The sequence below is a fragment of the Dendronephthya gigantea genome, unplaced genomic scaffold (genome assembly GCF_004324835.1).
Source record: "Dendronephthya gigantea isolate DGI-Jeju-01 unplaced genomic scaffold, DenGig_1.0 000076F, whole genome shotgun sequence".
NCBI lineage: Eukaryota > Metazoa > Cnidaria > Anthozoa > Malacalcyonacea > Nephtheidae > Dendronephthya > Dendronephthya gigantea.
The window spans coordinates 965,327-988,789 of record NW_021163086.1 but is presented as its reverse complement, the minus strand read 5'-3'; the positions used below and the strand labels follow the sequence as shown (position 1 = coordinate 988,789).

The 23,463-nt window shown below is 35.8% G+C and overlaps 3 protein-coding genes and 3 long non-coding RNA genes across 8 annotated transcripts in view; 2 read left to right on the top strand and 4 right to left on the bottom strand.

The window, feature by feature from the left end:
* Window positions 1-1,041: 1,041 nt before the first annotated feature.
* On the bottom strand, window positions 1,042-5,046 carry LOC114531995. The gene is made up of 3 exons (XR_003687908.1): window positions 3,832-5,046; window positions 1,967-2,060; window positions 1,042-1,119 (listed from the first exon to the last, which is right to left on the bottom strand). It is a non-coding gene; the product is annotated as an uncharacterized LOC114531995 (long non-coding RNA).
* LOC114531992 (streptavidin-V2-like) overlaps window positions 1,051-23,463 on the top strand; it is a 37,041-nt gene continuing 14,628 nt past the window's right edge. Inside the window, exon 1 of the mRNA XM_028553589.1 lies at window positions 1,051-1,132. Coding sequence (XP_028409390.1) covers window positions 1,126-1,132 — 7 coding nt within the window. The 5' untranslated portion in view covers window positions 1,051-1,125. The remainder of the gene's footprint in view (window positions 1,133-23,463) is intronic.
* On the bottom strand, window positions 8,908-16,131 carry LOC114531990. Its single transcript, XM_028553588.1, has 7 exons — window positions 15,866-16,131; window positions 15,474-15,591; window positions 14,464-14,595; window positions 11,285-11,424; window positions 10,922-11,081; window positions 9,942-10,020; window positions 8,908-9,561 (listed from the first exon to the last, which is right to left on the bottom strand). The coding sequence occupies exons 1-7, from the start codon at window positions 16,001-16,003 to the stop codon at window positions 9,504-9,506; spliced, it is 825 nt and encodes a 274-aa protein (XP_028409389.1). The 5' UTR covers window positions 16,004-16,131; the 3' UTR covers window positions 8,908-9,503.
* Window positions 11,429-12,996, bottom strand: LOC114531993. Its single transcript, XR_003687906.1, has 3 exons — window positions 12,501-12,996; window positions 12,304-12,356; window positions 11,429-12,157 (listed from the first exon to the last, which is right to left on the bottom strand). It is a non-coding gene; the product is annotated as an uncharacterized LOC114531993 (long non-coding RNA).
* On the bottom strand, window positions 16,155-17,999 carry LOC114531994. The gene is made up of 4 exons (XR_003687907.1): window positions 17,487-17,999; window positions 17,259-17,321; window positions 16,536-16,654; window positions 16,155-16,324 (listed from the first exon to the last, which is right to left on the bottom strand). It is a non-coding gene; the product is annotated as an uncharacterized LOC114531994 (long non-coding RNA).
* LOC114531989 lies at window positions 18,653-22,805 on the top strand. 3 transcript variants are annotated; one of them, XM_028553586.1, is made up of 4 exons: window positions 18,653-19,095; window positions 19,554-19,646; window positions 19,787-19,930; window positions 20,425-22,805. In XM_028553586.1, exon 4 carries the CDS (start codon window positions 20,428-20,430, stop codon window positions 22,612-22,614), a length of 2,187 nt encoding a protein of 728 aa, XP_028409387.1. In that variant the 5' UTR covers window positions 18,653-19,095; window positions 19,554-19,646; window positions 19,787-19,930; window positions 20,425-20,427; the 3' UTR covers window positions 22,615-22,805. The 3 variants fall into 3 exon arrangements, with proteins under 3 accessions (XP_028409387.1, XP_028409386.1, XP_028409388.1); XM_028553585.1 differs by lacking the exon at window positions 19,787-19,930; XM_028553587.1 differs by lacking the exon at window positions 20,425-22,805 and having other exon boundaries at window positions 19,787-20,382.

The window sequence follows — 23,463 nt, the reverse complement described above, 5'->3', positions numbered from 1 at the left end:
TTTACGAACTAACCCACAGTTAGATCGTAACTCATGGGACAGAACAGACTAACTTCACATAAAACCTCACGTGCATGGTAGACATGCTGGAGTTCGATCAGCATCAGCGCGCATTATTTCTGCATTAGAATAGGAAGGTGGTGCAAACATATCTGCCCCCTCCCTCTTAATACAACCAATAAAGTTCAATTCTTGGTTTAACACGACCCCCACGAGAGTTTCTCAGCAATCTCAGTGTTACCAATTCAAGATACTCATAGGTCGGTAAGATATAGGAATGGTGCATGCACTCCCTTTGGAAGGAATCCGAGTTATTAACTCTAAACGCCAACTGAATTGGTTGTACATTTTCTTTTTGGACTGACTCTGAGATATCGAAAAACTTACAACAAATATCATCGCTCAATTCTTTTGTAATCATAGACGTACGGGCCAGGGAGGCAAAATATTTGTATTTTCTGGCGCAAACATGCACAAAATCATGTTCTATATTCTATAGACATCATGCCCTCGTCACGAGAAAGTTTCCATTATAGCTTAAGGATCACACAGACAGCGCGATTTTCAAAGTTTTTTACTTTAAAAACAACATACAACCTACCTCCTTCGCAGATCCTTTTCGGGCAAATATGGCGGGCGGTGATATTTTTGCGGGTAGAAATACATACAACAGACGTCAAGACAACAAGAGTCATATAAAAGGATTTACTTATTAATCAGAATTTGAAAACTTTTACAGGTACTGTTGTGTGCCAGATATTATGGAAATTAGCTAAATATTTTCATTCACATCGCAATTTAAAGACAACGCTATATGTAATCCCACACATGCAATTTTTACACGGCTTTTTATCTTCATTCTGATTTTTACGCTTGATATTGCCAACAATCGTGTGTATGTACAAAATTTGAAGCACAGACACAACTAGAAACTAAGAAAAGTACAACCCGTTCCGTAAAAAAGCTCTTATCGATAGTGAATTTCATCCGAAGTTTCGAGGACTACATTGATCACTATAGCTTAGCTGTGATTGATTTAATAGTTGATGAATCTGTTCCTGTATTGGAAGAGTCTTCGGGTGATAGATCTTTTAGGCTGCAGCTTTCTTTGGTGGAGGTCTTAAAATGAACGGTAAAGTGCTGTATTTTAAAGGAAGAATGTTTTTATCGTTTGTTGCTATATTCTATTGACAATATTAACAAAGTTCTCACGGGTTGAAACACACAATAATAAAAAAGCCAACTTTTAATCAGTGTAAATATTCATTAGATAAGAGCCATTCCATTCCATTCCAATCCAACTCAATACAAATTCCTTGCTCATTACCAGAAATTTGGGACAAGATGGCGTCTTGCATTCGGATAAAAACAAACATGGCGGCCAAATTTCATGCGAAACAATATGGCTTAATCACAAAACTTTAAATTACGCTTCCTATGTGTGTTTTTTTCTTAGTTCGGAGTTCGAATTCTGTAAATCGCTCAGAAAGGAAGAGTTATAACAAAAAATATTCACTCACTAGCAAATCCTCTAGGTTCCTGAGTGCGATTTATATACAAGTCCAATTTGAATGATTCGGCTATATAAACCATAGTAATATCGGTAAACATGCTCTACAATCTGGTCAAATACACCACTTTCCTTTTGGACGATGCAAAGTTCGGAGTTGGAAATGTCTTTGGTTGTGATATAGCTACCGATATAACTCATAAATATCTTCGTATTTTTTACCGCCACGGTTCCCACAGCGTTTGAAATTTCATGATTTTTCAGTGTGTTAAGCATCCGGCCATATACATTTGAAGCATAATTATAATTGCATAATTATACCATCGAGCCATTTTATGAAATTTTCACCAATTCCTTAGGTCAAGAAGCGGACGCTGCCCACGAACGCGGACGCAAAATGTCTCAAATTTCTGGTAATGCTTTCAGCGAAAAAGTGAAAGTGTATATTTGCTGTACCTGTAAATTCCAACGACAACAGCATGATCTCTTTCGTAAGATTCCAGGGTGAGCTGTTCTTGAGGTTTCATTTTCTCTGCTTGCATTTCATTCACTTAAATGGAAAAAAGGAACAGCAATTAAAAGCACATCTACAGGATGTGTAGTCAGGTGACGACATCTTGTTATTGCGATATAGTCATAGTGGTTTTGTACAGAACAAAATCTTTGTTACCAAAAAAACGCAAACAAGTTCAACTTCGATATTCTGTGAAAAACAATTATCCAGTATGTATATTTACTGCGTATACAAACTTTATGCATTCCGCCCTGATGAGCTTGGCAATTAATACAACGTCGCAATAATGCTCTATTTTCATACCATGATGTTGCATTTCCTCAGCTTGTTACTGAGCATGAATTTGGTAATCACGAATAAGACTCCTTACATGAGTTTGGGATATTTTGGGCCAAAAGTTTTGTAATCGCTGGAAGTAGAGCTTTTAATATTTGTAAAATTTCCCCTAGCCAGTTTATTATTCAAAATATTTTAAATTTTAACAAAATTTCATTATATGTATTAATGGACCACTTTATAATAGACCAACTTCAGATCTAGGAAACAAGCAGGAAATATATCACAACAGCTAAAAAGAACATACCAAAATTAGTAAAATTGCCAAGTTTGGTTGCAAAATGTAAAGTAGTACGGAAGATATAGCCATGCGAAGTTGCCAATTTTGTATACTTTTTTACTACGGCTGGAAGCGTGTAACTAATTTAGTTACACGCGTCCGGCCGTAATACAAAAGTATACAAAATTCGCCAACTTCGCATGGCTATATCTGCGGCACTTTACAATATTTCACAGCAAAACTTGGCAATTTTACTAAGTTTTGTATGCTCTTTTAGGAAATTCCCTTTTTGTCACCTAAATCAAAAGTTGGTCTATTATGCAAGTGGTCCATTGTTCATCTGCGTCAATAGTGTGTTTCCCAGTAAGGTGAGGGCACAAATTGCCAGGGGCGCCGGAATATCGATAATAACGGGGGCAGATATTCATATATTCGTGTTCTGCATTATTGACTCCTTTTGAAATCGATTGTTTTTATGATCTGCGAACACGAATATATGAATATCTGCCCCGTTATTATCGATATTCCGGCGCCCCTGCTGAAATTGCGCCAGAAAGCATGTTAACCAGAGGTTGGAGCTTTACTGGCGTTGGAAGTGGATTTGGCTGAGTGGTCAACGTTGGCGTGCTTATGCGTAGGGCGACGAAAAGTACATTGATTATGGCTATGGGACCCTTTGCATTACATGCATGTTGAAAATCAAAATTTTTCCGCGCAAAATTGACCACGGTGGAATTTGAAACAAAAACCTGCGGGGATTGACGTGGGCTCAGATTTACGATTCGTTCGGTTAACATTTTGCACCGCGGAAGGCGTTATTGCCTTACTAGCATACTGGGAGCGGAGCCACAATTTCCCGTGAATGAAACCCCACGGCACCCCATTCAGTTGAGTTTGCCGCAAGTATATCTAAAATTCTCGTCATATTTTGGCCGCAGCCAGCTAAACCCCTAATACTTTGCCCGTATTTCATGAGGGTTGGGGCCTCATGCGGGTATTTTTTACTATAAACGTCAACGAAAACGTAAGGCAAAAAGACGTCGAAAGTCCGGTCTCAGACGGTTGCAAGGAAATTTGATATTTGTGATTGGCGGGATTGCTCAGCAAGCATCCGAAATCGACGTACTCCTCACTTCCCCTTAAGTTTAGCTGTAACTCTAGAGTAAATTGGTAGACTCGATGAGAGGAAAACCTGGATTGGAATTACACTAGGATTATCTACATTAACAGTAGGCAATGATTGGGGCTGACCTGTAATTTGCGAGTGAGCCGCAGTTATTGCGTCGTTCACCATATTTGAAGCATGACTTGCAGACAACTGCATTGGCGATGCATGTGGTAGGGCGTGCAGATTTTGCGCCAGTTGTTTAGTCACCTCAGCTGTCACCGTCGAGACTATGGAATCGACAAGGCCGGGCGGTAGCTGGACTAGAGCACTTGGTGTTGGAGCTGTTGGTAGTTCTGCGACGTGTTGCGGTATCCGTGGCTGGGCATTATTATCGCCTTGAGAAGCCAAAGAAGTATGTACGTTGAATGGTGTCGACTACGTCGTGTAGACGGACCTTCGTCAACAGAAGTGGACGGCCCAGCATTGTGGCCACGTTTACGAGTCGAGGATCGCTTTGGTGGCATTCTCAACGAAAAATCTGCGCCCAGCGAAGAATAGAAAAAACATAACAAACGTATACTGATTAAAATTTCGCGCATGTAGGAAACACACTTAAACTGTAAATTGAAATTTCACAGGATCAGGCAATAGCAGACAGTGGAATGTCGCCGCGTATCCTGTCCTGAGTGGCCAAACATCTAAACTGCAAGCCAACAGAGGTTGGTAAAAACACCTCAAAGGTGGAATAATTGTAAATATCCCATAATTGGGGAAGAAATCCTCCGAAGAGGACGAAATATCCTCGATATGTCGGCAATAATATAATAATTAGCAACATTAAAATTGACACTCTATGTATAACATGTTATAACATGCGTTGTGCGCGTAATATAGCACCTCGATAGCTGCGATAGAGCCTATATTGACCCGTTCTCGGCGTTCTGTTGAAATGGACCCCGTCCGGTAGAAAGGGGGACACAGATGGTTGCGCAAAACCCGTATGCTTCCAACAATCGGCTCAGGCACAACGCGCATATATTGATTAAGGAGCGCGGCTTTATCGTTAAATTTGCATTGGGTATATGCTTGGCGTTTCATCTTACTCTCTTCGTAGTGGTAATGATAAACTCTTAATACCTAAGTGTGGAACTCACAAATTTGCCAAAAGTTTTGTAATCGCTGGAAGTAGAGCTTTTAATATTTGTAATAAATCCTAAATCCAATTTGATGGTACCCACTTTTTAAATGTAAGCGAGAAAAATGAGCCGCATTATTCATATCATCCGTTAGTTCCGCAATTGTAGGTATTGGGTGATGTTCCCTAGCTCCTGATGGCCTCATTAACTCTGCGATGGTCCCCACATACACGTACAGTACTGTGCAAAAGTTTTAGGCCCCCAGTCAAATTGTCACTTGTTAGTAAAATTCATGGTATTGCAAGACATGCTTGGTAGAAAGACTTGTAGTGGTCTTGCACTTGGTACAGCTACCATGAGAGACCATTATTGCGGCACAATGCCCACTCATTGACCTAACAAGCTTGTTTGTTACATCTGGATCAACAGCCTCACGTGATGCGAAAATGGTCTCTTGTATTCTTCCAGATGTCGAGATGGTCTTCTATCTGACCTCTTCCTCACTTATTCCCAAAAATGTTCAATGATGTTTACGTCAGCAATCACTTATAGCCCTGGGCTGGTCAATATCTCTTTCTTTCAAGCTCTCTTCTGAATGACATGGTGCCCCATCTTACTGGAAGATATAATCTCCACCACAAAGCCATCTCATCTATTAGGAAAGTTCTAGATACAAGCCAAACATACTATTTTCCGTATCTAGTCGAAAATTTACGATCTTGGGACTTTCTAAAAGGTGGAGAGAGCTTTGCGGTTGAGACTTTATCTTTGAACAAGATAGGGCACCATGTGACAGAGAAAAAGCCCCACAGAAAGAAATATCAATCAGTTCAGGGCAACGAAAGAATTCTGACCTAAACCTGTTCGAATATCTCTGGGAATAAGTGAAGAAGAGGTCAGATAGAAGACCATCTCGACATCTGGAAGAATCAAAGAGACCATTTTCGCATCACGTGAGGCTGTTGATCCAGATGTAACAAACAAGCTTGTTAGGTCAATGACTGGGCATTGTGCCGCAATAGTGGTCTCTCATGGTGGCTGTACCAAGTGCAAGACCACTACAAGTCTTTCTACCAAGCATGTCTTGCAATACCATGAATTTTACTAACAAGTGACAATTTGACTGGGGGCCTAAAACTTTTGCATAGTACTGTTTTTCATCCGGATTTTTTGGCTTAGGCACAAGTTGTATTTTAACTGGTAGCCAACGAGCCGAGGGTATAATTGTGTGATTATTAATAACCAGAATTTTAGTTATAAAAATGACCAAACGTTTATTAAAAAAAATTCTCATTGCAATTTCAATTCCATGCATTATACTGTCTGTTAGCATATATGCATGCAGCTGATATATACAGTAAGTATATCAAAATTTATATATATATATATATATATATATATATATATATATACGTATATAATATATATATATATATATATATATATATATATATATATATATATATATATATATATATATATATATATATATATATATATATATATTAGGATGAGGATGGTACTCGGGAAAGGGTATGATTTGTAGTAGGATGACACCGAGTGGCAACTTTTACAGTAAAATATAAAGTAAAACACACTCGGTGTCATCCTACTACAAATCATATATATATATATATATATATATATATATATATATATATATATATATATTATATATATATATATATATATATATATATATATAGGAAACAATTGTAACTACCACGGCCAGAAGTAAAACTAAAAGATTTTATTAAAAATATACTAAGCTTAAATTTTCGGCCACATGCCGCAGCCTTCTTCAGAAATTTCTGAATTTCTGAAGAAGGCTGCGGCATGTGGCCGAAAATTTAAGCTTAGTATATTTTTAATAAAATCTTTTAGTTTTACTTCTGGCCGTGGTAGTTACAATTGTTTCCTATATGTCTTTACTACCGAGCAGTGTGGGAATACTTGTTGGTTATATATATATATATAGGCTTAGAAACTTGTGCCGGATGAGCGACGTACTCCGAATGGCTTATGCCAAATATAGTCCGGGAATATATACACGTTATAACGTATATATACACGTTATATATTTTACTTTTCAAGTCCTTCGCGTCTTTTGTATTGTTAGATGTTTCGGCTGGTAAAGCTCCATCGATTGTCGCTATGTACTCAAGAGTTTCCCAAAATTGATTTGATATTGGTTTTAAAAATTTTGAGAACTGTTTTGATGTGTGCGTTGGTCTACGTCATATTTTGTCACTCTTTTTAGCCCTTTGTATTTTGCATTGTTAGACGTTTCGCTGGCCAGTAATAGTTTTAATTAATTGTTTGTCGAATAATAACCAGAACTTCACAATAAAATAAAAATGAGCAAATGCAAAATTATTAATTTCTCATCACAAATTCAACTGTATTATATGGGCCAGGCTGCTTTCACTACAAACCGTATGTATGCACCCTGATGTATGTACGGTATAAGTTTATTATAATTTAAAGAAAAGATATAATTATATGCATGTGAAATTGTGAGGCCGCGGATTAGGGATGACGTATACTTCTGAGTGGCTTATGACAAATACAGCAAACAAAGTCGGATAGTTAAAGATCAGTCGTGTAATAATTTTGAAACATTATTTGCTTTGAGACATTGGTTTAACGCTTGGTCAATCGTCAGGAAAAACTAGTATCATATTATATATAGGGCAAGTTATTGTCCTATAAAGATTCCGGCATTGATTCACATCGTATGCTTAACTCAAGAGTTTTCGAAAATTGATTAGAATTATTATTCGGGGCAGAGCTTCCCATTCAGGTATAGACAAAAGCAAATAATGCCGGAAACAAAAGTTTCCTCTCCAGTTAATATTTTTGTATTTTGCAATAAGTCTAAATTTTATTACTTTAATATGTCCTGTTGTGACGAAATATGCAAAGGGGTTGACTGAGTCTGGGATAAGAACAAATGATCAGTAAAAATTGCTTGGATGAAAGTGATGATATTTCGTCAGGTGTCTTTTGTTTTTACTTGGCAACATACGTCTCAATACGAAAGCAGAGGTTTAGTAGTGGGGGTAGAGGTATCCCCTCTCTGAGGATCAAATATATATCAGTTTCACTGCATGCTTGGTTTAACCCGCGAGGCATTTGTGGTCCAACCAGCTCTGGATCGATGATGAAACATTTGATTCATCTCCATTGTACACTTTGTTATCTTGTTTATAACATGATGAACCTTACCTAAATTTATTTTCCCTGACATGCAAGGCATGCCATATAATAGCCGAAACTGACTTCGTGTGATCACTGCCAAGCCGGCATGCCCATGTTACTCAGCAAGATCCACATATAATTACAGGCATAAGTGGTAATTTTCCTAAAATTAAATATGATTTTCAAGAGTAATACTACACTGCAAAAAATAAAATGCTTGAAACAAGAAAAAAAAACTTGTTTTGAGAAAATATTTCTTGAATCAAGAAATATTTTCTTGTCCCGTGGGTAAGAAAATTATTCTCGTCTAGATTTTCGCAAGAAGAAATATTTTCTTAAAATAAGACAAATTATCTTGTGTTACAAGATAAATAATCTTGTTAAGAAAATTTTACTTTTTGTCCCGTACGCAAGAAAATAATTCTTACTAAGAAACGCTTTCTTGTTTTAAGGGAAAAAATCTGGTCAAACAAGATAAATAATCTTGCTAAGAAAATTCTACTTTTTGTCCCGTACGCAAGAAAATAATTCTTACCAAGAAACGCTTTCTTGTTTTAAGGGAAAAAATCTGGTCAAACAAGATAAATAATCTTGCTAAGAAAATTCTACTTTTTGTCCCGTACGCAAGAAAATAATTCTTATTAAGAAACGCTTTCTTGATTTAAGGGAAAAATCTGGTCAAACAAGATAAATAATCTTGCTAAGAAAATAATACTTTTATTGTTTCATACACACGAAAATATTTCTTTTTTTCTTATTAATTTACAGAAAAATATCGTTAATCAAGATAAAATTATTTTTCTTATTGTTTTACGCTGTGGCATACACAAGAAAATATTTTTAAAAACGCTGTAAGGAAAGAACAAGGGAAATTTTTCTTAAATAATATAAATGAGCGGTTTCCCTTCTTAAACAATAACATATAAAGTTTTGGTCATAAAAAAACTATGTTCCACACCAAAAACAAATGCTTTAACATCATGTTCTTATAGAGCAAAAACGCAATTTACTGCACGTGTTTCTTGGCTAAATCCAATTTTAAACAACATGCTGGACATGCATGTGCTCATAAGGTGCGTTTTTATTTCTACATAAACGTGATTTCAAAGCGCAAACTTAGGGTTGCAAACAAAATAAAAAAATTACTACAGTTCAGATAATATGTAGTAAAAATGTTCTAAACTGGCGTATATATGAACTTGCCGTCTCCACAAAACGTTATGCTCGGTCATGATACATTTCAAAGTCTTTTAGAACTTTAGCAACTTCGCCTTGACAACTGGGATGCACTTGATTGTCCTGGAAGATAATTTTCTGCAAGACAGAAAATGGTACCAATGACCTAAAAGGGTAGTCCAAATCTAGGAGGTAGAAGGAAGCTAGGAAGGCTACGACCGCTTTCGCTAATTCCGTATCCCCGAAGCGCAAGAAAACATCCTTTCCAAAGAGAATCATTGCGCCGTTTTCTTTCGTCATTATTAGGCCCGGAGAATTACCATGGCGTGTTTGCTGCCACACGTCTGGAAGTTCGTTATCCTATAAAAAGGAAATCAAACAATGTTAATTTGCAAGAATTAAATGCAGGGGCGAAATTAGAGCTCTACTTCGGAGAGGGTGAATTCTCATATACATTCTGTTCTGTCCAACGGAATTCGTTTGTGCGAATACGTGTTTTCAAAGAAATCCGTCGGGCAGAACAGAATATTATATGAAAATGAACCCCACCCCGAATTAACGCTCTAGTTTCGTCCCTGATTAAAAGTCTACATCGAAACCAGGCATTATAAATTTCACACATACATTTCTAAAACTTAAGACAAGACTATAGGGAATATTAAAGGGGAAATTACGAGCTTTTTACCGGCGAAACAAACAGCACTGAAATATAACTATAATTATATAGAGTAAACTTTTACCTCCGGGATAAAAATTGAATCATGCACGATAAGCTTCTTAGATTTAGGCTTTCCTTTAACAAATGCACTATCTTTTGGTCTAAAGAAAAATATAATAAAAATTGACAGTAGAATTAACACGTGTTAACGCTGTAAGGGTGGATTTCCACTTGCAGCGAAATATTTGCGTGTTTTCTTTTGAATTTTAACAGCATAAATCAATTAGTTCAACTTGACTGTTCTCAATTCAAAGCAAAATATTAAACTATTTCGCAAGCGAACTATTTCGCTACAAGTGGAAATCCACCCTTACTATAACAACCTTATTTGGCAGTATTGCCTTCAGCATTTCACCGTGGCTAACGCACCAGACACTTTACCTTTCAATTGCTGACCTCCTGGCAAGGGATTAATAAGCAGCGTTTGTAGAGTTGGATAGAATTAACATACATAAATACTGCAGTGGCGTCGCTAGGGGGGGAACTGGGGGGGACTCGTCCCCCCACTTATTCTAAAGACCACTTTTGGGATTTTTCTAAATCTGAAGAGAAAAGGGGGGGGGGGGGTACAATGATTCTAATTTCCAACAGCAGAGTAAAATAATAAAGAAATTTTCGAAATTAACATTACTTTTGATCACGTAAAGAATAGCATTAGAATAACATAGTCAGCATATAGAAAGAGACATTGCTGATAAAATTGAGTTGGATGCTCTTGTTGACACATTTAGATTAGGCTGATTAGCTAACAACAAAAAGTTCCCCTTGTAAAAACTGTTTGTTTATAACAAAAATCTCCGATCTGTGGCTTTCGGATTGTCATAAAACTTGGCTGAAAATGCGGGAAATAGCGTTTTAGAGACCCTAGAAATAAAAATTTTCTCGGGGGTGAATGCCCCCGAACCCCCCTAGAGGTCTTGCGCTTTGGTGCCTCGTCCCCCCCAGTCTGAGCAACCTGGCGACGCCACTGATAAATAGAGTACATGCACTAATACAACTCACCAACTGACTGGCTCATAGGTGGTTGTATAGCACTTTTTGAGATCCCGTAGTATATCATCTGATCGACTTTCTTCTCCAGAAGACTTACACGGCTAGTCATGTACGATTCAGGATTACCAGTCTCCTTCAATTTCAGACATCGTCTTACTTCTTCAACAACCTGCAAAGCAAAAACATGTACTGTATATTTCAAAACAGGCAATATTTTTTTTTATATTATTTTAGACGAAACATTAATGGATGCAAAACATTTAATACGGACACAATTAATTAAATGGTTAACAAATATTTTCAGCAACACAAATGTCATGTGTATTCAAACCTGGACAACAGGCTAAGATACATTTCTGCAACTACATTTACCTCATTAGGATCTTTAAAACATGGGTAGAGCTCCAGTATTTTGCTTGGCCTCTCATCTTTCTTCGTCTCTTGAATCAATTGCCTTCTAGACGAGAACTCTAGATTCAAATATTTGTTAATCACCTTTGGGTTAGGTTTACCCTGGTAGAAATCCTAGTTAGGATCTTATATAAGATCTTATTAAGATCTTGCATAAGATCTTGCATAAGATCTTACAATACAATCCTATAGGATCCTATAAGATCTTATAGGATCTTACATTAAGATCCTATAGGATCCTATAAGATCCTATAAGATCTTAAAGGATCTTAAATAAGATCTTAAGTAGGATTTTAAAGATTCCTATAGGATCCTACAAGTATCTTAATTAGGATCCTAAGCAGGATCTTATAATTTCCTAAATATTCTTTTAGGATCCTAGGCAGGATCTTATAATTTCCTAGATATTTTTTTCAGATCCTAGGCAGGATCTTATAAATTCCTAAATATTCTTTTAGGATCCTAGGCAGGATCTTATAAGTTCCTAAAGATCCTTTTAGGATTCTAGGAATGCAGGATCAAAGCTTGATCTTAAACAAAATATCTAAATTGATTAGATAAAAAACACAACACAAACATGGTAAATTGTATTAAATAATGTTTATTTTTGCGTTACATAAAAAATTACTCTATCAAAATATAAGACAAATATTACCCCAGATAAAGTTCATCTTAAAGATAAAGTTCGTTAATGTTCATCTTTTTAGTCTTTTAGTTCTGTAGACATTGATATTTTTTTGTACTGTCTTACTTTGTCCAGGCACTTCTGATTGAGACTGCCAAATTTCAGGCCATCCATTGAGTTGCCTTGTCCCCATATTTCACCATCACTGACTGTATTTGACATAATAAAAAGAGGAAACTGGATTAGACTACAGTGCGTGGAAGCAATCTAGGTTTCAATTAGGACAAAATGCAGAAATTAAGCACTTGTCTTAATTTCTGTGATTTGGCTACTCATGAAAACCTCCTGTGCTTACCCAGAAAATTATTTTGCGGTAATGTCCACCAGTAATTTTGTCTCTTTGAAAACCTAAAATGTATAGAGTTTAGAAAAAGAATAATCACATGATTGTTGAATGCACCAATTTGTCATATTGCACAAATGAACACCAATTATGGATAGTTATACTCTCAAATGAAATGATGGTTATTTTGTCAAATGAATTATTGTTACCTTATGAATTCAGAGTCCTCAGTTTGCAAAATGTTTTCCCCTTGCAAATGGCTTAACAACATTGAGATGGCCCTAAAATATAAACAATAAAAGGCTTAGCACAGCTATATCAACAAACACCATGTAATGCAGAAATGTGAGACTTATCTCATGTTCAGGTGGATAATCCAGATCCATCTGATAATATGTTGTTGTGAACACATTTTTCATGGTATTCCATACCCAGTGCCTAAGAAGTACCATATAACTTTGAAGAATTGGCCCTAAAATTAGAAGAGATTTATGAATCAACTTCTAGAATCTAGCTAGCTAGACCTTAATTTTAAACAAATTTCATATTCAGTATCAATATAATATATAACAAGCTCATGTTATAACAACAGCATTCAAATTATAGCCAGTCAATGCTGCCTTACTGGCAATGGATACATATTTAGCAAGCCTATAGTTAGTAAGAAAGAAATCGAAGAATTCGCGCAACGCCGCAACAGTCAACACACAAATATTCACACAAAAAGTCTGAATTTACCTTCGATAAGAGACGCTGCCTCGGGAACTTGCCTTCATATTTCTTTCAACAAAGAAATCGCACAATTGGCCATTTTTTAAAACACTAAAATTGTGTCGAAAGTATATAAAACGCCAAGCGAAGGAAGACAGACGAAGTGAAATTACAGTTTACAGTTGTAAAATGGCGCGTTTGAAATTTGAATTTGACGCAGTGCTTCCATACACGGAACTGCGCTTCCCTTGAAATTTTTTAGTTATCGCAGACGCAGAGGACTACATACCATACCACTGCTACATAAAATACATAATACATATATCATTAAACTATGATATCATGATATAGTAGATATACATTATCTTTCGTGCATGTGTGGTTGCATGTATGTTGGGCTGTATATGATAAGAATATGTATAAGAATTTGGTAAGATCTTAAGGAGATCCTGTAAGAATTCCAAAAGATCTTGAAGAATCCTGTAGGAATATAATAAGATCTTTAAAAAAATCCTGTAAGAATACAATAAGATTTTTAAAAAATCTTGTAAGAATGTGGTAAGATCTTAAAAATATCCTCTAAGAATTTCATAAGATCTTGAAGGGTCCTGTAAGAATATAATAAGATCTTTAAAAAATCCTGTAAGAATACAATAAGATTTTTAAAAAATCCTGTAAGAATATGGTAAGATCTTAAAAAAATCCTGTAAGAATTTCATAAGATCTTGAAGAATCCTGTAAGAATATAATAAGATCTTAAAAAATTCCCGTAAGAATACAATAAGATTTTTGTAAGATTATGGTAAGATCTTAAAAAAATCCTGTAAGAATTTCATACGATCTTGAAGAATCCTGTAAGAATATAATAAGATCTTAAAAAATTCCTGTAAGAATACAATAAGATTTTTTTAAAATCTTGTAAGATTATGATAAGATCTTAAAAATATCCTGGACGAATTTCATAAGATCTTGAAGAAACTTGTAAGAAAATAATAAGATCTTTAAAAAATCCTGTAAGAATTTCATAGGAATATATATATCCAAAAAATCCTGTACAATATATAAATATTGAAGAAGGAAATCCCATAAGAATTATAAGATCTCAGAGAAATCTTTAGTTTTTATTGTGTGATATTTTAAACAGTTAAGCAAACAAAATTGTAGCAATTAAGCATGACAGGATTGGGGAAACTACATTTTCCCAGTTCCCAGTACATATTTTATTATTTATGATCAGATTATGATCCTGTAAGAATTTTAAGATCTTATTTAGAATCCTGAATAAATTAGGATTTTCTGTTTAGGATCAGTCAATATCTTAAGTCATTTAAGATCTTTTAGGATCTTGGACAGGAATTTGTTAGGATCCTGAAAAATATAGGATCTTAAAAGAATCCTAGAGGATCCTATAAGATCCTATAAGATCTTATAGGATCTTATATAGGATTTCTACCAGGGTACACTTCCTTTGTTCTCTCTCTAATGCACTGTAATGCCTTGCGCAAAGACCGGTGTCTTCATTAGATCCGTCTGTTGTCTCAGTAGATGATGATTCACTCTCTGACCCTTTTTTCAAAGGATCACTCGAATCACCTAAATAATGAGTGTTATACTGAATTGAATAACTTGACTTTTCATGCTTTTATACTGTGGACAATAATCGGAAATTATATGCTTTGTGTTTTTTTTTCATTTTTTTTAATTATCATAAGAAAGGAGTTTCACAGTGGTGGACTGACGCATATAGTGTAAACTTAAGGAAATCACAAAAATGTTGCATTAAATGCTTTTAAGCATTTAAAAATTTCAGGATATACTGTACATGCGGTAATGACTAGTGTAACAGGTTCTACTATGGGGTCCAATACATTAATTGCAAAGCATTCACCAGCCACAAGGGCAGTTAGGCAATTTAACCCATTAGATGCCAGTACAACACAGGGAAAGTCATAATAACATAGGGCAAATCATGGCACATCAATCCTCTTATATTATGCTGTGAGTGCAAAAGTAGAACCAGGATGGATCCAGAGCGATTTTGTAGGGGGGGGGGGGGGTGTGTGCAGACAAGTGCTGGACATGGGTTGAGGTACAAGCACCAGTTGTCAGGGATATTAGGATATTAGAAATTTATATATAAATTGGAGGATAAGGTGCTACCAGATTGTCAGAGCCTGTGAAACTCTCAAATACACCAAAATACATCATTTAAGCTCTGATTTTCGTACATAATCCCCCAAAATTTGAATTTATACCCAAACCTGCACCCTTCCTGGTCTAGGCTAGGGGATCAATGCCCCCCTGGCAACCCATAGTTTGCAAATTCATCTTTTAGCAGAATACTGCTACTGTAATTTCAGGCCCCAAGAGCTGTTTCATTGCATGTACTAGTAAGTTTTCCAACTTTATCAAATGACGATGACATGCATATGGGTTACTCTGACAAACAAATAGGTTATATATTAACTTACCAAGTTCAGGCATGTCTAATTTAATACGTTTATTTGATCTCGCAGGCACTTTTCCTTGCCTTTTCTTAGCTGGGACAACATTTCCAAGACGTTTTTTAATTTTGGACAACACAAAAAGCTACAAAATTAAAAACAACATTTATCTCAGTATAATCGGCAAACTATATAGTAGCTAGGCAGGAGTCGCTCATAGTAATAGATAGGTTTAGGTGGGTAAACAACTCCTTCATGAATAACTTAATTATGTAAAATAAAAATAATTATCTAAAAATTGACAGAAAGTTTCTACCAGAAGCTAACTATATTACTATGAACCATTTGCTTGTGGCATGGAACTCCCCCCTCTTCCAATTTTATTTTGCACTTTTAAATTTTTAATCTGTCTAACTTACATGACCGCTTTCACTTCCTGTCAACTCTGAAGCTCTTTCTAAACAGGGATACTTTTGACATAGAACCTTGGCCATTTCTCCCATTTCCAGGGATGTTGGCTCCCTTGGTACAGGTAAACTATGACAGGCTGATCGCATATTTGACACAGTATTTCGTATCAATCTATTAAACAGATCTTGCGAAATATCACCAGTCTTGGCTGAACAGACAATTTCGTTATCTGTATATACAACAAAGGCCGGAGAAGGTGCTGGGGTAATCACCTGACTTGAAGTTATGTCAACACTTGCAGGGCTAGGGGGACTCTCCAACCAGGAAGAAGGTGAACGCAATAGTTGTGACTGCGAAATTCCCAAATGTTTTTGTACAGGAGGAGTTTGAGGATTTACCACTGGGGTTTGATTAATCTTTACTTTTGCAGAGTTAGGAGACTCTAACATTTTTTCTTTACATCCTCTCTAAAAATTATATTCAGATAGCAATTTTTGTACGTTAGACAGCTATTCTATGAATAACTTCAAGCGGTTAATTTGCAAGCTGATAACAAGAATTACATTGAAAAACTGATAATTTTTCTTCGAGGAACAAAAATAGATTAATTAACTTTACTTTGATGCAGTGCATGCTTATGAAACAAAAATATATAATTTTACTTTGAATGTAGCTTACAGCTTTCTCAATAATATTCCAAATCTTTTTTCTCAACAAAAATTTATCTGCACCGGCAAACAAGTCTTTTAGATCATCCCGACTGAAATCCATTAACATATCTTCATTAACACTGGCATCTAGCAAATTAATAAAAGTATGATTATGAATTTGATATGAGTGTGATTTCCACTCAAAAGACCCATTAACCCCCTAGAAATTAGCCTTAATTAATTCAATGAAGTGATAAAAATGGTAATTGATTTCCCAGTACATACTGCATGATAAGTATAACTAAAAGCAAAATCACACCAAAAGTACAAGGATTTTATTGCATGAGTTGCAGCTGCTTGTATCACAGAAGTGAAACATACCTACAGTATGGTTTAATACTCCCATAATACTACAGAAATTTTCCCAAGTACGTCTAAACTATATAACATTTTCAAATTAATATGAGCTGGTGTAGAGTATTTTATTGATTTTTTCCCCGGATTAAATTACAACGGATTACTTGAAGATGTTTCTATTTTGTGCTGAGCCAATTTCTGCTGAGCTGGAATAGGATCCTAGCTCAAGAACAAAATATACTTTTTAACTCTCATGCAAATACTTTTTAAACTGAGCAGTCGATCCAGGATGGCAGCCACAGGTTTGGGGGTTATGAATGAGTGTCGGCCAGACAAGAGCAAAATAGGGAGTTATTAAATAGGGAGACAATTAACAACTTCTATTCTGCAGTACCTTGAAGTATATCATAAGCCTCGATGTCCAGTTTCCTTATGTCTTCCATTGACATGCTTGGCCCTGTACAAAAAAAGTTTAGAAAATCAGTATTTTGCCATATTCCAGTATTTGAAAAGTAGTATCTGACGAACTCGAAACAAAAATTCCTAATAAAATTTTCTGCTCCAGGTAGTTTAAATTGGCTAAATAGGACTAGAAAATAATACGAAGTCGCTACCATTTTACCTGTAATCGATTCGCGCTATTCCTACGGGAGTTGTTTTTATCCCCAACCCTAAAAAAATACAAAAGCTAGAATAAAAGGATGCCAAATATCGCAGTTTTTGGAACTTCAAATGTACATTACTATCATTACATTCTGGAACAGTAAACTAACTGTGATATTGGAATTTGGCAGCTCATTTAAATGTTGAACACCGCAAAATACATGGAACATGAAAATATATAAGTACACGAACCACTGAGCATGTTTATAAAATTCAAAAGAGCAGTAACTCCGAAAATACATTTTGTAGCTTTAATGAATCCACGTTTCGACTGCACTTTAGTCGTCGTCAGTATTATACAAAATGCTTTTCGGAGTTACCGTTCTTTTGTTTTTTTGACAATACTTGAATGTTCCGATCCGGCTCCAGCGTGCGACTTTTATAGCGTTCATTCTCAAATCTCAATAAACATTCGTAATTCGGTGTTGAATACACTTGACTATAAAAGACTACTTTTAATATTAACAAAAGGTCAAATATTTACCTTCTTAAATTTCCTTTAAAGGGTCGGATTACAAAGGATTAAACGTTGAATAATGTATATTTTCCAGTGATATTCTCACACCAACCGCTCAGTTTAAAATAGTGATGGGCGATACTTCGATACCAAGTATCGATACCCACCGATATTTATGATTTGCAGGAAATATCGATACTTGACCAAGTAGTCGCAAAATTTCGATACTGAGCCTACAGTATTTTAGGTCAGCGTTTTCTACCAAAAAGTACAAAAAAATTTTATTTTTTTTTTGTTCGTCACTTTTTTGTTACTTAGTTCTTTAATCATATGCTACCAATCAAAATAATTTCTGCCCATTTTTCATTTGCGAAAAAACAAAGGAAAAAACCAAAAATGTGAGTGGATAAATGCACATTATCGTATGGTATATGAAATTACAAACGGTAAAAAACGGCCCAATTTTCTGGTATCGGTATCGAAATTTGGTATCGATACCACTACAAATTGTCTGGTATCGAAGCGGTATCGTATCGATTTGAAAAAGCTGGTATCGCCCATCACTAGTTTAAAAAGGGGATGGCGACACTGTTAGTGGCGTGATTTTGTACACGTCACGAAGCGGGTCACGAACAGGGCGAACTGGTCGCGAAGCATGTCCGACATTTCCCGAGTATTTTTGAGTGATGGCTGTTATAGCCACTGCTCGCGGCTTCGCGCCAAATACAAATCATGGCATTTCATTTCTTGCGTTGAACTGTGGCTGGAAAATTAACTAAATATGTCGAACGTGTGGTTATGTAGTATTTGTTTTGTTTTCTCAGCACTGACGCTGAAGGCCTTGTTAAGGCATATTACTTTGCAACATGCATCCCATCCAAATTTTAAGATTAAATGTGGAATCAATGGATGCCCAGAGCAGTATAATAAAATGAATTCTTTCCGAAGACACATTCATCGGAAACACGAGGAGGAAATGTCTGCTGCGGAGACATCCAATTTGCTGCCAAACGACAGTCAGGGAGACAACCATACACCTGAAATGAGTAGCAACAACTCTTCGGAAACGTCGACTGATACTGATAGCGAGGATGACAACCCAACTGTTGAGGTACAGTAAGTTCACAGGTGTTCATGCATTTTAATAGGGGTTTTCCATTTCATGAATGCAGGCTAATTTATAAACATATTTTACATATTTTGGCATGTTTTCAGAAGGGCACATTTTACCATTTTACCACATTTACTCATTTAGTCCTTTCCCCAATTCTTATCCCTGTGGTAATTGATGTCATTTTTGCATACTAAAATGAATTTGTTCGACTTTTTTTGAAACCTTGTTTTTAGTTCAGCAAATAGGGACCATATGTATAGGAAATTAAGCTGGATCCCCATTTCATTAATATGCCTGAGTATGAAAAACTGAATTAAGAGAGACCATGAATTATGGAGTTTGCAATTCTAAAATCTACAGGGTACTGTAGGATAAATTCTGCAGCATACATGTATGCTCTATTTCCTTACCTTAACTTTTTGTATATTCTTACTCAATAACTGCACATTTACTAGGTTGATGTCAATCAAACTGATAAAGCTGTAGACCTCAAGCAATGTTCTGCTCAGTTCTTGCTTAAACTTCAAGCACGGTCTAAGATACCAAAGGTATGAAAGGCTTCTTTTGAATCAAAACGTTAATTGTTGGTATAACACTGCAAGTCCATTTAATATCAATGTAATATTTCTGTTATATATTTATAGTTAAATAGTAATATTTTTTACCCCTTTTTACTTATATTTGCCAGCTTGAGTATGCCTTAAAAAAGATAGACACAGGAAGAAAGAAATAATATTGGAATAGGCAATACAGAAATACAGAAAAAAATAGGATAAACAATTGTTGCACCTTACAGTTTTACAGCAGCACTATAATTACAGCAAGCTACAGTGTAAGTTCAAACAGTACCTATAAATAATTCCCAATTTCCTCAAACTAATTACACCTAATTTAGCAATTCCTGCAATGTTGCCTTTTAATTTAAACGACATGATGGAGTTATACAGTATATGGCATAACTCAATTATGCTGTTATTATTGTTAACATACTAGTTTGTGGACAAGCTACAATACCCATGAGAAATGACAAACTTTTAGTAAAATTTAATAACCTGAACATGGACCTGAAAATAATATTTCATAATGTTACAAAAGAGAGTTACCAAATGTCAAAAGATTCATCATTACAGTTCGGGCTATCCTTGAAAATTTAGTTTAGTCGCTAAATTCAACGTACTTGAACATAACTCTCCAGGTTGACTAATTTGTATCTCAGCATTATTAAAAAGTCCTAAATATTTATCCCTTTTTGCACAAGTTGTCATATAAAATCATGTTCTACAGTGTTACATATAGTATTTATTATCATTTTCTCTTTAAAAATAGGTAATGTTGAATGGGATTGTGGAAAGTACTAGCAACTTAATTGAGCAAGTAAAAGAACACCTAAAACAAAAGGTATTGAATTGTGTAGAAAACGGTGCTGACAAATTGACTGAGGAATCCGTTGAAGAAATTTTCAATTCTTTCGAGGACCCATTTAGCAAACTTAAAACAACTTACTTGCAGTCTTCATTTTTGGAAAGCAGCGTCAACTTTATCAAACCAATCCAATATGTCCTGTCCACTAGAATCACATATAAAAACAAGGGCTCAAAGCGTCTTATTTGTGAACAAGATGACACAATGGTGTATATTCCCATTCTTGATAGTCTACAGCAACTCTTGTCAAATTCAAAGATAGCAGATGTTATAACCGCACCACGCCAAGTATGCAAAGAAGGTTTTTTATTTGACATTTGTGACGGTGAATGTATAAAGCACAATAGAATCTTCATAGAGCACCCAAATGGATTAATAATTATTCTTTACCATGATGAGATTGAAGTCTGCAATCCGTTGGGCACACATGTAGGCAAGCACAAAATCGATCTTTATTATTATACACTTGGAAACATTGGCCCCAAATATAGGTCAAAGCTTTGTGCCATTCGGCTACTGGCTATTGTGAAGGCTAAAGATGTTTCAATGTACGGTCAGAATAAGATTTTAACCCCAATAATTAATGACCTACATACACTGGCAAATGGCTATACATTTGTGGTAGGTGGAAATTTTATGGAGTTGTTTGGTGGCGTAGTCAGTTGCCTTGGTGACACCGAAGGGCAGCACCAGTGGGGAGGATTCAAAGTAAAGGTTGGTTTTTCTCACCAGAAATGTCGAAATTGTTTATGTACATTTCTAAGCATGCAAGAGAATTTCAGGGCTAGCTGTTTTACTGAAAGAAACTTAGTCCAGTATCGTCAACACTGCGAAGATATTGAAACAGCTCCAACAGAAGAAAGCAGGAAAAATCTGGTGACCACATATGGAATTAACGAAAGAAGTGTATTGAGCCGCTTACCTCAATTTGACATAACGAAACAGCTTCCCCAAGACATAATGCATGTCCTTTTGGAAGGGTCTGTTCAATACGAAGTCCGCTATGCATTGCAATATTTTATTGATAATGGATCTATAACATTGCAACAATTGAACAGTACGTTTTGCCAACTTAAGCTTGGGTACCAAGATGAAGCTAACCGTCCTCCGCCTTTAAGAGAAACAGTGTTTAATGGCCAAGAGAAATATAAACTGAAACAAACGGCTGAACATGCTAGAATCTTCTTGAAGTATTTGCCCATTTGTTTGAAGAACTTCGTTGCTAATGACTGTCCGCAATACCAGCTTATATTGCAGATTTCATTGATTGTTCAGATCTGCTTTTCACCAGTCATCAGTGTTGAAACTATTAAAGAATTGGAAACTTTAATCGAAGCAAACCTCATCCTCTTTAAGGAAGTGTTCCCAGGTGTGAATATTACCCCCAAAATGCATTATATGCTCCACATACCGCAGCAAATTGTGTATCTTGGTCCACTTGTAAGGCACTGTTGTTTACGTTTTGAAGCCAGGCACCGTTATTTCAAAGACCTGGCTCCACTACAGAACTTCAAGAACATTTGCCTCTCTTTGGCAGAGCGATGCCAGGTTGATGAATGTGCAGACTTTGAAACCCAAACACCCTGCCAACACCCGTTATTTAAGTCCGAAAAGGTTATTGGTCCATCCAGTATGGTGACAGATATGTTGAAAGCCCACTTTTTTCAACGAATTACTGACTGCTTGCTTTACGCCAATCCTGAAAGTTTGACCAACGTTTTTACATGTAAGTGGATTCAATTGCACGGAACAAAATATGTTCCCAATAAGGGCTGTATCATTGCAGTTGATGCTACTTTTACAAGCATGTTGCCCGAATTTGGAAGAATTCAGAGAATTTGGCTTGCAGATGAAGATACTATATTTGAATACACACCTTTGAAAACAGTTGAATTTAACGATGGCCTTCTGTCTTATGAGGTTGAAGATCCTGGAGATGGTGTTCCAACAAAGTTCTGCTTATACGCAAGTATGTTGGATTTTAACGTATATTCTACACTGAAACAGTTTGATTCCACTTTCATTCCTACTAAGTATGACCTGAGGGATCTAATAAGACTTCATGTTGTTGGGGAGAACCCCCTGCATCGCTAAATGCAATTATATACTTTAACTTTGAACTGATACAGAACTATACTGTAGTTAAATCGTTTATTATATACAGCTAGTATAGGTCGCATAAAATTGATCATTCGATCACAAAGCGTAATCTAAGATTAGTTGGGTTTGTACAATAGAATTATAGTATCAGTTTCATGTTGGATTCTATACACTTCACCTTTAACTTTGATGCATTTGTTCTTGTCATACTATTTTGTTTTACAGTACTGACATATTAAAATTATTATATTATTGCATAAATTAATGACCAATGCGAAATTGTTCCATATATAGTGGGGTTTGAGCAGTACTGCACCTTTGTCAGTGCCACACATCACGCATGGCTTGCAACCTTGCTCAATACGTGCATATGTTTGTATAAATGAATACAGTTTAGAGTTTTTATAACTTGAAGAAATTTAACACGCTGAGAAAGCCATGCAAATAATTATAACAGGCACAAAGTATTAATGGCAACGAGTTGAATTTTCATTGACCAAGAAACAGTGACTAGTTTTAAGAAATGCATACATGTCGACTCTCAGTTGTTAGACGAAGACGTATTTGCTGCGAAACAAGCTGAGATAGCTTTCTTGGCATAAGAGACATAGACTGACACTGTTTTCCTTCAGGAATCGACTATAATATTTTCTTAAGACAAGATAAATCATCTTTGACTAAAAAACAATAACTCATCCTAAAATAAATCGTTTGCAGCTCTGATGAACCAAGCTTTAACATCTTGATTCATCACGGGAGAGGCCATTTTTTAGATTTGTTATCAAACCGAGATGAATAATAATTATCTTTGTCTAAGAAACAGTTAGTCGTTAAGCTCCGATT

Bases quoted from the DNA above. Each gene is read 5' to 3' on its own strand.
- LOC114531990 (XM_028553588.1), bottom strand. From the start codon at position 16,003: ATGCGATCAGCCTGTCATAGTTTACCTGTACCAAGGGAGCCAACATCC. The intron at 14,596-15,473 runs GTAAGTTAATAT...CTCATTATTTAG, and splicing joins ATTAGACATGCCTGAACTTG to GTGATTCGAGTGATCCTTTG. The intron at 11,425-14,463 runs GTACCCTGGTAG...ATTTCTACCAGG, and splicing joins AGAGAGAGAACAAAGGAAGT to GTAAACCTAACCCAAAGGTG.
- LOC114531989 (XM_028553585.1), top strand. From the start codon at position 18,766: ATGTCGAACGTGTGGTTATGTAGTATTTGTTTTGTTTTCTCAGCACTG. The intron at 19,096-19,553 runs GTACAGTAAGTT...CACATTTACTAG, and splicing joins ATGACAACCCAACTGTTGAG to GTTGATGTCAATCAAACTGA. The intron at 19,647-20,424 runs GTATGAAAGGCT...CTTTAAAAATAG, and splicing joins CACGGTCTAAGATACCAAAG to GTAATGTTGAATGGGATTGT.